The 13,482-nt window shown below is 41.9% G+C and overlaps 1 protein-coding gene across 1 annotated transcript in view; it reads right to left on the minus strand.

Moving 5' to 3' along the window:
- XDH (xanthine dehydrogenase) overlaps positions 1-13,482 on the minus strand; it is a 113,240-nt gene that overhangs the window by 74,344 nt on the left and 25,414 nt on the right. Inside the window, exons 6-10 of the mRNA XM_060245676.1 lie at positions 10,608-10,669; positions 9,228-9,296; positions 4,283-4,345; positions 2,267-2,353; positions 736-877 (exon numbers count right to left, since the gene is read on the minus strand). Coding sequence (XP_060101659.1) covers positions 736-877; positions 2,267-2,353; positions 4,283-4,345; positions 9,228-9,296; positions 10,608-10,669 — 423 coding nt within the window. The remainder of the gene's footprint in view (positions 1-735; positions 878-2,266; positions 2,354-4,282; positions 4,346-9,227; positions 9,297-10,607; positions 10,670-13,482) is intronic.

Below are 13,482 nucleotides of genomic sequence, written 5' to 3' on the forward strand. Positions count from 1 at the left end.
ATCTGTAGCTAAGTTCTGATGTATTGACTGGCCTGTTGGTTTCATGTGCAAAATCCTTTCGATCTGTAGCTAAGTTTTGATGAGCTAATATTGCTGTTGAACAACTGCATTTTATTTTTTTTATGTATTTTCTATATTTTCAATTGTCATAGAATGTAATAAATGCCTGTAATACTTTTAAATTGCTAAACTCAGCCTTTGAGTACCCACACATAATCCATTTACCATAGTCCCAGTGGGAGAGAACACCATGTTCTGTTTTCTCATACCATCCTCAGGCACTCAGGCCTGACTTAAACATGACACTGGCTGTTTTGCATGGATAGCAATCCCATTTAAATGAGACAATATTCAAAGTTCAAATGCCAATGGGAGACAGTGCTTTTGCCTCAGTCTTCGTCACATTTAAATCAGATCTCAGATAGCCATGTGAAGAAAATTGTCTCTCATCAGAGTTATACATGCAGCCACATTTTGGTTCATTTCTCCTACACCAGAAGCACACACACACTTCCATTTTACCTTAGAGCCCCACTTTTTAAACTCTCCACAATTCTTCCTCTTCAAACAGCACAATTATTGACATGGTCTTAAAAAGCTAGCTGAATTGCTGAAAAGTACTTCAACAGACTGGCTTAAAAAGCAGATGCTTGACCAAACATGTGCTATCTGACAAAGTCAATTTTTAAAAATTGCGTTTGAAAAGCCAAACAGGAATTCAGTTCTTGCTCTTACCCACTTCAGTATTCCCTACCACGAGCTTGGCACTGGGATACTCAGCTTTTAGGGTAAGCAATTCCTTGAGAGTTGAAGGCTGAAACCACGTCACCCGCTCACCCTTGAAGCATAGCTGCTTCTGAGGTTTGTTCTTGTGAATCTGTGAAAGCAACACTGGGTTTAGCTTCACTCGTAAACTACTGCCCTGACCTGGATGGTCCTGGTCAGCCCAATCTTGTCAGATTTTTGAAGCAAAGCAGGATTGGCTCTAGTTTGTACCTGTATGAGAGACCACCAAGGAAGTCCTGGGTTGCCACACATAGGTAGGTTTTAGGAGCGTTTTTAGGAGCGAAGAAACAAGCGTCTGCCTTCCTCCGAGTCTGCGCAGATCGAGTCCCAGAAGGGTAGGGCCTCCAAAGGGGCTCTGTCTCAGTGGACCACATAGGTAGGTAATGGCAAACCACCTTTGAAAGTTTCTTGCCTTGAAAACTTTATGGGGTCACCATAAGTCAGCTGCAACTTGATGGTACTTTACCTCACACCTGTGAAATACTGACTCAAAGCAAAGGACCTGTGCTGTATTTTATTCTTGATGTGCCAAAATTTGCATTTTTTTCCTCAAGCCAATAGGTCTTGAAAATGAAAAAAACCCTCTAAAATAAATTCTACTTAATACACTATGCTTGCTCATAAACAAAGAAAAAAACAAGGTGACACTGAGCTTCTATATTCTTGTGGCAAAATAATTTTGCAAAATCATATTGACATCCCTCATACACTTTAGGAGTCACTCATAAGGGACATAAAACTGTCTCCTCATAACTTTTGTAGTCAGTATCCTCTCTTGCAATACGAGGATTGATAGTTCTTTGGTTTTGATGCACAGGCATACATCAATATTTTTTTTTCATTTTATTTTTCACCAAAATACATTTTTATCAAATAAAATTAGGAGGGGATGAAATATAGTCCACTCAAACTATTAAATGTCAAAACAAGAACACATTGAAAATTATCAGTCAATAGCTACTTTTCAGATGATGCAGTTAAAATGAAGTGCCAATCATTTCATGTTGATGCAGGTACCTCTACCCCTGGGCATTAATCCTGATCCAAATCAGGATCCTATGTCATTTCTAATTAAAAGAAAATATGCTTAGGAGATTTATACACTGAACTCTGACCATCATCACAGCAGATATGACCCCATTTTACCACTAAAATGTGTGAACAAATCCAAGACTGAAGTCTATTACCACCAGGGCTTGAATTCAGCAGGAGCTCACAGGAGCACAGCTCCTGAACCTCCAGCCAGGGTCTGCATGCAGTGGGGAGTTCTCTCCCCGTTGCACACAGATCCTGGGGCATATGCAAATGAGATATCCTACTGAGCTTCTGCACTTTTTTTGTACAAAATGACCCGATTACCACACTACTGGCTATAATTTGAGCATGTCCTCAGCCTATATGCAGAAATTAACAAGAACACTACAATCTTCCCTAGGGGAGAAAAGTTTCCACTACATTGTAAGGGAAAAAATGTACCTACCAACAACTCTGGTGGGAATATAGGCTCCTGCGTCGGGTCTAGAGGCTGGAACTCAGCACAATTGAAAAGAGGTGAAGACGCCATTGCCTACAGATGATAAATGGCATATTTATTAACTTTACTACTGAAGAAGGTTGCTCTTTCTGCATTTAACTGAGACAAATGTTTTCTTTCATTCAAAAATGAAATAAGCACAGTTAGTGTAACATACAGAACTGGTAGGAACTGGGATGCTGATCTTCATATTTAGATATTTATACCCACTTTTCCTCCCAATGGGGAGGCAAAGGGGCTTATAGCTTCCTTCCTCCAGGTTATCCTCACCACAGCAACCCTATGTAGTAAATTAGGTTGAGATCACCAGGGCTTTTTTCTGGGGAAATGTGGCAGGACTGAGTTCTGAAACCTCTTCGTGGAAGCAAACTTCTAAAACAACAACAACAAATATTTAAAAGTTCATGAGGGGCACCCGTGTATTTCTCCTTCCCTTCAGAGAGTTCTGGCACCTCTTTTTTCCAGAAAAAAAGCCCTAGAGATCACTGAGTGCGCTTGCATGACAGATGCTCTCCCAGATCCTGCTCTGACATTCTAACCACTGCACCTACAGGCTCTTTTATCTGAGTAGATTTTTTTCTCTAATTGCAGTAATAATAATAATAATAAACTTTTATTTGTACCCCGCCCTCCCCGCCTAGGCAGGCTCAGGGCGGCTAACAAGACATGGTAAAACCATGATACAGATAAACAATAGATAATATAATTAATAATTTAAACAATAAAACCAATAAAACAATATGACATTAAAATACAGTCGAATGGCGTATAAGATGGCTCGGTATTACTGATCTTATCAGGAGTTCTGTCTTAAAAAGCTAGCTGGAAGAGGGCAGTTTTGCGTGGATCACTGTTGCCAGGTCGCTGCGCTCCAGGAAGGGGGCCAGCTGCCTCGCCCGTTTAAGATGAAAAAAGGCGGACTTGGCAGTAGCTGCTATCTGGGCCTCCATTGTCAAGGGAGGCTCCAGTAGAACTCCCAAGCTACCAGTTGCGCCCCATCAAAAACTGGGAGAGAGACCCCATTCCCTAAACCGCCGCGACCCAGGCAAAGGACCTCTGTCTTCGCTGGATTCAATTTCAGCCCACTCAGCTTAATCCAGTCTGCCACGGCTTGCAGCACTCGGTCCAGATTTTCCGGGGCATTGCCAGTCCGGTCACCCATCAATAGATAGAGCTGGGTGTCATCAGCATACTGATGGCAACCCAGTCCATGTCTCTGGGCAATCTGGGCAAGGGGGCGCATAAAGATGTTGAATAGCATCGGAGAGAGAACTTTAAGGACCTTAAACAAGTGGAACAGTTGTCTCAATGACAATGACTATATCACTCCTAAATATATTTCTCAGGTGATAGAGGGATGAACAGACAGATTACATGACACCATCAATTTAGTTCAAGTTCAAGTTAAGAGCATCCTCACATGCTAACGCCGCAACTAGCACTGTCAGAAACAGCCATAACCAATCACCCATGGACTTCTTTGCACAGAGCTTTCTTCCAAAGATTCAAATGTCATTTTTATACCTCTTACTGGATTGGCTTGTTCTTTGCTTTGTGCTATCAATACACAGTTTTCTCCTGGCCTCCCCAGGTCCTGCTGCTTGCCCTTTCATGTGAAAGGCCCCAGGACCAGAGGTAATGTTGCCCTGGTACTGAGCACAGCACTACTTTGTGATAGATAAATAGATTATAGGACTAATTTTATGCTTTGCTTTAAGATGAATTTTCATACCCTCAGCCATGGTTACTCGTCTCCTCTCTGGTCCTGGTGTTGTATGTTTATGTGTTTCTACTGAATTATTTTATAATTTTAAATGTTATTTTAGTTGTGCAAAATTTTCTTGTTTGCATCCTTGGGGACCTTGATTGGGTTGGCTAGGCAGCATAAAATGTGTTAAATAAATAAAATACTAACAAGGAATAAGGTGTGTGCAAATAAATATCAACAGCTGAAAGACTTACTGTGTCTTTTGCATTCATGCAGCAATCTGGGCCATTGATTTTTTTTTCACGGCATCCCCAACCCTGGGGAGGGGGATGAAAGAGAAATGCTGTCATGAAATGGAACAGTTTTTCTACTTAAAGAAAAAATAATACTTGCTATTTTTGCTGCATTTTTCACAAAGAGTTAAGAAAACTTAAATAAAAGTGATCAAATATTGAGGGCTGGGAAAATTCAGTAACAACCTTTTTCTAGATTTTTATGTTGTTTGGTTAATCATGAAATCAAATTTCACTTATAAAACATTGTTAAAAATAGACAATATATTTTGAACATCTACACAGAAAGCCTGACTAGAAATTTTATTTTATTTATGTAAATGTTAGGCTTGCCAAAATATAGAGCCCCATGGCGCAGAGTGTTAAAGCTGTAGTACTGCAGTCCTAAGCTCTGCTCACGACCTGAGTGTCAGACATTGGAGCTCAAATTAAACGGACCAAGTTTTGTTGCAAAAGTAGTAGCGTTTATTTGGTATCTCAAAGTTCTGAATAGGCAATCATTGGAACTGGTAGCAAACATTGAAACATACATGGGTTTTAAGGCCTTACATCAAAGCATTCATAAACAACCCTACATTCTCACACTCTAATGTTGCAAGTAACACTTTCCCTACTTCTTATCGCTTGCAGCACCCTTTCTCACGGAGGAGCCCTGCTGGCTCTCCTTGAGGCTTGCTATCTTCAAAGAGCTGTTGCTTTGTTAGTGTTATGCAGAGGAATTCACAGCATGGGTTAGTAACATTTCTAAGACCGTTTGATATGCAAGGTCTTCTGCTTCATAGTTAGTAATAGGGGTTCAAAATGGAGTTAGTCATGTCAAGGAACAAGTTACAGAATGCATTCAGCATAATGACACAGTAATACTCTCCAATGTCTGACACTGAGTTCAATCCCCAGTGGAAGCTGGGTTTTCAGGTAGCTAGCTTGGGGTTGACTCAGCCTTTCATCCTTCCGCAGGGCCTGTAAGACCGAACTGTTTAAACAGGCGTTTGCTGTTTGACTGAAAAAGGGCTGCCACCGGACATCTTATAGAATGCTGGCGATCACAGTCGAGAATTCAATACCGCCTATACTGTACTGAAACAGCGCTATAGAATGGTTTTAAAATTGATATAAGTAAATTATGGTTTTATATGTTTTATTGGATTGATTGTATTTTATGATGTTGTAAGCCGCCCTGAGTCCACTTGCGGAGAGGGCAGGATATAAATTGAAATAAATAAATAAATAAATAAATAAATAAATAAATAAATAATTCCAAGGTTGGTAAAATGAGTACCCAGCTTGCTGGGGGGAAAGTGTAGATGACTGGGGAAGGCAATGGCAAACCATCCCTTAAAAAGTCTGCCATGAAAACATTTTGAAAGCAACGTCACCCCAGAGTTGGAAACAACAGGGGGCCTTTCCTTTCCTAGGCTTGCCAATCCCCAGCTCCCAGCAGAGGATATCCCAGTTTTGCAGGCTCTTTCTCACCTCCATTTTATACCCTGTTCCCATTTTATGCTCCCATGCTTTCCAAGAGGAGTTTTGAAATGGCTAGTAGTTTCTAGAAATTTTTAAATACTTATTTTTAAAAGCCATGTCTCATTTTTAAAAGGTCTAAAGCAGGAGTGGCCAAACTGTGGCGTGGGTGCCACATGTGGCTCTTTCACACATATTGTGTAGCTCTTGAGGCCCCCACCACATTGTTGACCAGCTTGGAGAAGACATTTCTCTCTTTAAATTATTTCTTCAAGCCAAGCCAGCTGGTGGCTTGGAGAGTACATTTAAAGTTAAAGTTGCTTTCTTTCTACCTCTCCCATTTGTTTGCCTGCCTGCCAGACTCGCAGCTCTCAAACATCTGACATTCATGTCTTGTGGCTCTCAAATAGCAGACATTTATTCTCTGTGGCTCTTACATTAAGCAGGTTTGGCCATCCCTGGTCTAAAGTAACTTTTCCTTGGATCCAAACCAGTGTTCCCTCTAAGCCATGGAGTCCTGTGAGCAAAAATTCTACTTTGTGAGCTACTGGTATTAAAGTTGTGAGCTACTGCATAAATTATTGTGCTCTGGGGTCATCCTTCCCGAGCTAAGACAAAAATGTGTGAGCTGGAGGCTAAAAATCTGTGAGCTAGCTCACTCTAACTCAGCTTAGAGGGATCACTGATCCAAACCCATTATCCAATATTTCTTAATATTAACAGAAGTCACTAAAACATCTTTCTTCTGCATAAAATTTGCAAGGTCATATGTGTAGTCACTTCTGGTCATATCCATACTAGATAATGGGTTCAATGTTTGTTCCTTCTTTCCAGGAAACCCTGGAGATTTTTGATGGGGGGGTTAGTTATTATTATTATTACATTAAATTTATATCCCGCCCTCTCTGCAAGCGGACTCAGGGCGGCTAACAATCAATTATATAGAACAATTTAAAACCAATAAAATACATTTAAAGCATTTTGTGGTGCTATACACTTTAATATGGCGGGATCTTTCTTTTTCTGTTGATGATCCCATGATATTCGTGAACAGTTTAGTCACCACTCCTAGATTGGCAACTGGCAAAATACTTACCTGGGGTGTGTGTGTGTGTGTGCGGGTTGGTGGATATGGTTGCCTGTTCTAGGTTGGGAAATTCCTGGAGATTTGAAGGTGGAACTTGGGGAGAATTAACTTTAGGATGGGGATGAACCTCAGCATGGTTTAATGCCACATAATCCATTATCCAAACATCCATCTTCTCCAGGAAAACTGATCTGTCATCTGAATATAAGTTATAATTTGGGGAAATCTTCAGGTCCCATATGGAGGTTGTCAGCCCCAATTGCTGAGATGACTTGCCATTTGTTTACACCTTCCTTACTTGAAGGCCCTCATCATGATATACATAATTTTTACCTCCTGCATTTTCCTCTTCACAATTTGTAATATAGGTTAGGCTGAAAGTGAGTAATTAGCTCAAGGTCACCCTGTGAGTTTTATGATTAAGTGAGGATTTGAACTCAGGATGTTCCATTTCTAGGCCAACGCTGTAGTTATTATATCTATATTTCTGCAGAGACCCCAGTGCTACTTTCGGAGAACTAGCACAGGCTTCACAAGAACCTTAACTACATATTTATACTGATTTAACAGTCATTTTCTTAATCCAGGAAAACCCTGAGAACAGTGGCTGTGAGGAGGCTACAGACAAATTTAATTTAATTCCTACTTTTCCTCAGGATGGTGTGGAATTGTTTTCTGTGGCCCCAGAAAGTAGGACCAGAACCAATGGGTTGTTATTAAATCAAAAGAGTTTCTGGCTCAACATTAGGAAGAACTTTCTGACCATTAGAGTGGTTCCTCAGTGGAACAGGCTTCCTCAGGAGGTGGTGGGCTCTCCTTCCTTGGAGGTTTTTAAACAGAGGCTAATGGCCACCTGACAGTAATGAAGATCCTTTGAATTTAGGGGGAAGTATTTGTGAGTTTCCTGCATTGTGCAGGGGGTTGGACTAGATGACCCTGGAGGTCCCTTCCAACTCTATGATTCTATTATTCTCTTTGTGAAGTTATTATGCTTAAACTAGTAGAAGGTTCACAGTGCTGACGTGCTCTAAATCAGGGGTGTCAAACTCAATTGCTATGAGGGCCAGATCTGATATAAATGAGACCTTGTCGGGCCAGGCTGTATGGGCTGGGCCATGGGTGTACCTGTTTAAGATTAGGTAGCAGAGATATAAACTTTTTAAAGGACACAAACACAATTGAAGATTTTTTTTTAAAAAAACAACAACCTTAAAATAAAACATGCTTAAAAGATTAGCACTTGTTAGTCTGAAAGGTGCTTTCTTTGTATTTCTTTCATGGGATCCAGGGAACTGAACAAAGGAAACTCTGGCTCTTTCCCTCCCCAGAGGACCAAGAGGCAGAGGAGCCTTGACCAGTGGAGAAAATAAGAGGTTTTGCTTGTGTGTGATTGGGCAAGCCTCACAAAACAAGCTGAGATGCAGAAGGAAGTAAGAGGGAGAAGGAAGCAGACAAGAGTCAGTTGCTCAGGGGCCTGATAGGAGTCCTCCAGTGGCCTGATTCAGCCCCCAGGCCACATGTTTGACACCCCTGCTCTAAATGTCTCAGAATGAGATTTTTAAACTGAATTAATTCTCTCCTCTGGGAAATATTTGTGGGGAAAGCTTCCATTCTACCTAGGGTTCCAATCCCCGGGTGGGGGCAGGGGATCCCCCGGTTTGGAGGCCCTTCCCCCACTTCAGGGTCATCAGAAAGCAGGGGGAGGGGAGGGGAGGGGAGGGGAGGGAAATGTCTGCTGGGAACTCTATTCCCTATGGATACTTATTCCCATAGGAAATAATGGAGAATTGATCTGCGGGTATCTGGGGCTATTGAAGGGCTGTTGTTTTAAATAGAGGTTCCAAAGTTTCAGTATAGCATCCAGTGCCTCTCCCCAAAATACCCCCCAAGTTTCAAAAAGATTGGACCAGTGGTTCCAATTCTATGAGCCCCCCCCCAAAGGTGTCCCTATCCTTCGTTATTTCCTATGGAAGGAAGGTGTTTTAAAAGGTGTGCAGCCCCTTTAAATGTGATGGCCAGAACTCCCTTTAGAGTTCAATTATGATTGTCACATCCTTGCTCCTGGCTCCACCCCAATGCCTCCTGGCTCCACCTCCAAATTCCCCAGATATTTCTTGAATTGGACCTGGCAACCCTAATTCTAGCAGTGGTTCAGGCCATTGCCTTCCTCCAGGGCAACAAACATTTCTCCAGCGCAAGGAGCCTTAATCCAGCAGAACATGCATCTTCCTCTGGAGGGAGGCTCTTTGCACCAACAGTAGACTCCTTGAATCAGAGGAAGATTCCACTATTAGCAGGGGGCGGGAAACCTTTCTATCCAACCTAGACTTTAGAGGATAACATATTTATCCAACTTACCGCATTGTTTTCCTTTCCAACCATGCAGCAACCTAGACCGTTAACTTTTCCCCCACAGCATTTCCAATCCTAGACAGAAAGAAAGATTTCAAATGAAACTTTCTCCAAAAAATGCAGATTTTTCCAGAGAGACTATGTCATTGAGTCAACTCCCTCCTTGGGAACATGGAGCATGGGTGCCCTTATTAAGCTTGGCAAAGGGTTCCATTCCTGTCACTCCCATCAGGCAGCCACACAGAGGTTGAGTGTTCTCCAAGACATTTCTTTTAATGAGGCTGCAGAAGCTCCTTTTCTCTGGAGCTAGTTTATCTTCATCTGGCTCCTGTTTACAATGTGATCTCCTAACTCTCATCCACTAGCCCACACAGTGTATGCTGAACCATGGTTTTTAAGACCCTCTCCAACAAGTGGCCTTGCCCCAACCTTTGCCCAACTGACCCTAGCACAAATCCAAGAGACTCAACAGCCCAACCTCTCCTCTTAGGGCAGCTGCAGCCAACAGCCAGCCTCTCCCCTCCAAGTGCATATTAGCCAAACCCACCCCACTGGCAGCCACCCTTGTCATCCATTCTCTGGCTGTCACCTTCTCATGATGGGGTACCCTCTCAGGCTCCTCAGGTGTGCCTCACAGTGTCAGCCAGCAGCCCTTGCAGCCCTCAGTTTTCCAGGTGCAATGGCCCCCTAGTCCATAGACTAACTGTTAAACACAGAGATTTAGAATAGGGACTAAAATTAAATCTCAGTTCTCTATCCTATTTTATACAGACCCAACGAATTCAGGATGGTTCATGTTTCTCTGCTCCTCCTTATTAAGCTTCAAAAACTCCATAAGGTAGCTCAGGGATAGCAACTGGCTCAAGATTACCCAGATTTTGACCAGCATCTGACTGCTGTTTTCATCCAGCATATTTGGTGTATGTATGAAGGGGGCTGTGCTTAAAGTATCCATAAATATCCATCCCAGAGTGGCTCTGATCTGTTGTATTCCTGATGGGCACTACTAGACCATGAATTTTGCTTTTAGAAGGAATGATCATAGAATCATAAAGTTGGAAGGGACCCCCAGGGTCATCTAGTCCAACCCCCTGCACAATGCAGGAAAGATATATTGTAAAATGTAATACTTCTGTAGCAGAGACGCACATTGGTTTATGATTGTTGAGGAAGAGAACTATAGATGGGAAAGAATTTCCAAAATATATGCTCTATCAGCATTCTAACGGTACATTAGGTGTAAGAACAGCAAGAATCCGGATGTAAAACACATTATTTAGTATAGTGTGAACACACTTTAAGTGTATAAGCCATCAGTTATGGGCAAAAATCCTCTCTAAAAGCGTCAGAAACTTTAAAAAAAACATTATTTTTTTAGCCACTCACCTTTGCAAATGTTCTGTACCCTTCCAGAATGGGCCTGTATCCTGTACAGCGGCAGAGATTTCCTGTGTTGCCAAATCAAGTTGCAAACTTCAGTGAGTTAAATAATAGGGGGGAAAACTGATACTATGAACAATACCAAATACTTGTAGTCAGATGGGGAATTCAAAAAAGCACCACAAACTCCCCCACTCCCAATTAACAGAATGGCATCTGTCATCAAGAGATTCTCCTCCATTGATCCCTTCCAAACTTATTTCTTGTTTTTCTACATGATAGCAAACCACTTCTTCTTCTCATTTGCTTTCAAAGGCCCTTGCTGGGGTTGTAGGGTTGCCAATCCCCAGGTAGAGGCAGGGGATCCCCTCGTTCAGAAGCCTCCCCCTGCTTCAGGGTCATCAGAAAGTTGGGGGAAAGGAAATGTCTGCTAGGCACTCCATTATTCCCTATGGAGACCAATTCCCATAGGGTATAATGGAGCATCAATCCATAGGTATGTGGGACTTGGGGGGGGGGGCTGTTTTTTAAAATAGAGGCACAAAATTTACAGCATAGCATTTGGTGCCTCTCCTCAAAACACCCTCCAAGTTTCAAAAAGATTGGACCAGGGAGTCCAATTCTGTGAGCTCCAAATAAGGTGCCACATCCTTCATTATTTCCAATGGAGAGAAGGCATTTAAAAAGGTGTGCGGACCCTTTAAATGTGATGGCCAGAACTCACTTTGGACTTAAATTATGCTTGTCACAACCTTGCTCCTGGCTTCACTCCCAACGTCTCCTGGCTTCACCCCCAAAGTTCCCAGATATTTCTTGAATTGCACTTGGCAACCCTATGGGGTTACCATAAATCAGTTGTTTCTACATGTTCTACAGTTCATTTTGCTTTATGAGTTTTGTACTTTTCAGATGTTTTGTGGGGACTAAACATTCCCGCAAATCATAGAACGTATTTCAGTGGCTGTTTTTCCTGAATTTTCATTATATGTTAAAGGGCTTTATGTGAGGTCAGTTTCCTTCTGCTTTTCTAAACTAACTGGAATGAGATTAGCAAAGGTCTGTTCTTTGTTTTTAAAAGCACATATATTCAGCTGGGTCATGATGGACACATCTTTATATTTCACCGAGAAGATCAGGAAAAAATAGGCCAAAACTGTTTAAGAGTTAAGCACCCAGGGAGAGGCTGCTGCTTCAACCAGACTGCTAGCTCAGACTACTAATCTAGTTATATCTCAGGGGGGTTTTTTAATCATTTGGGAGACAGTGAATGAACACTTTTTTATATTGTTATTGCCATCCATTTTGGTTCTCCTCATTTTTGTCATTGTTGTTGATGCTTTTGTGTTTTGCTGATGATACTTCCCTAACATTTTTATAACATTTATACACAACAGATGCAGAAGTTATCACTTAAAATACACATTTTTACAGGCAAACAGCAGGGGAGGGGGGATACAGGTGTTTTTAACATGAAAAACTCAGTGCAAAAAAATAGAAAAGGTGTAAACCTAGTGAAATCACCAGGGCTTCCCCCCCCCCGCCCCGAAAAAGAGGTGCTGGACTCCCAAGAGGGAACTTAAGGAGAAACATTTGGGTGCGCTTCCTGAAGCTTTAAATGTTTTTTTTAGAATTTTGTTTTCATGAAAAGGTTCTGGAACTCCATTCTCCAATATTCCCCCAGAAAAAAAGCCCTGGAAATCCTGTATCTCTAGTTTGCTCCTAATTCAAACTCTGTCACCAAGAATTTCTGTGCCATTGTCTGTCTGTCTGTCTGTCTCTCTCTCTCTCTCTCTCTCTCTCACACACACACACACACACACACACACACAAAAAGTGAGATGAAAAATACAGGAAGTCTTTTTTTTCCCTTTTAACAACTACAATGCAAAGTAAAATTAAGAACTTTTTGTAAATATCACAGTCTTAATAATTTCATCTGATTTCCTTGACCACATGCGTCAAATCCCAAATAACTATTATAAGAATTACTTAATGTGACACTTACATGCTACAAAGGGATGTATAATTGCTGTTTTATTCATGGGATGAGGAACTAAAGTTGAGACCAAAGTCTACTCAAGGCCAGTCAATGAGTTCTCAGTAAAAGAGACCTGTTTTGCCACACCTCTTTTGCACCATACATGGTAATCCCATTGTACCACATAATTTTGTTTGCTGAATAGTGTCCTGTCATGGTTGAGAGAGCTATAATCAAATTCCAGGTGTCAAGAGAGTCTGTTTGAAATGTATGTAAAAAGATCCCCCTCCCCCATGTTGCTGCTTATCTAAAGTTAGAAAAGTTTGCAATTTTCAGTATTTTGCATCCTATCCTTTTGACAAGGGTCTTAAATTCTAGTCTTTTGAAGGGCGTGTATCAAGGAGTATTCAGCTTGAAAAGAATCGCTCTGCTGGGTGTATGTTAATCTCCATGTTCACTGGTTCTATCACTACTAAAAGCCAGTTGCTGCTTAGCTCAGCCTGATCAGCTAATTAGCTGCAGCTGAGAAACATCAAGTAGAATTGTCAGTTGTCTCAGGGCTGTTGCCAGGATTTGAAAAGTCGAGGGGCTAAGTTGGGGGCACCCTTTCCCATCTACGTGGGGCTTGCTGCTTCTCAGAAGCTTTCTGGGGTAGGGCAAGCTTCAGCTGCTGTTGCTTCACCAGATCAGCCATGGAAGAAGAAGGAGGAGGAGGAAGAGGAGAAGGAGACAGGCTGTGCCTCAGGGGACCCCCTGGAAGTCAGGGGGGCCCACCTGGAAGTTGAAGGGCAGTGCCCCCTGTTGCTACAGATTTGAGTTGCCTGTATTTTGGGAAGATTTCGTAGAGACAGCCTCATGAATGGCTGAAGAGGTTTACAGGCTGAGGCCAGTTTTCTCATAAGA

This window comes from Heteronotia binoei, chromosome 1 (assembly GCF_032191835.1).
Source record: "Heteronotia binoei isolate CCM8104 ecotype False Entrance Well chromosome 1, APGP_CSIRO_Hbin_v1, whole genome shotgun sequence".
Classification (NCBI taxonomy): domain Eukaryota; kingdom Metazoa; phylum Chordata; class Lepidosauria; order Squamata; family Gekkonidae; genus Heteronotia; species Heteronotia binoei.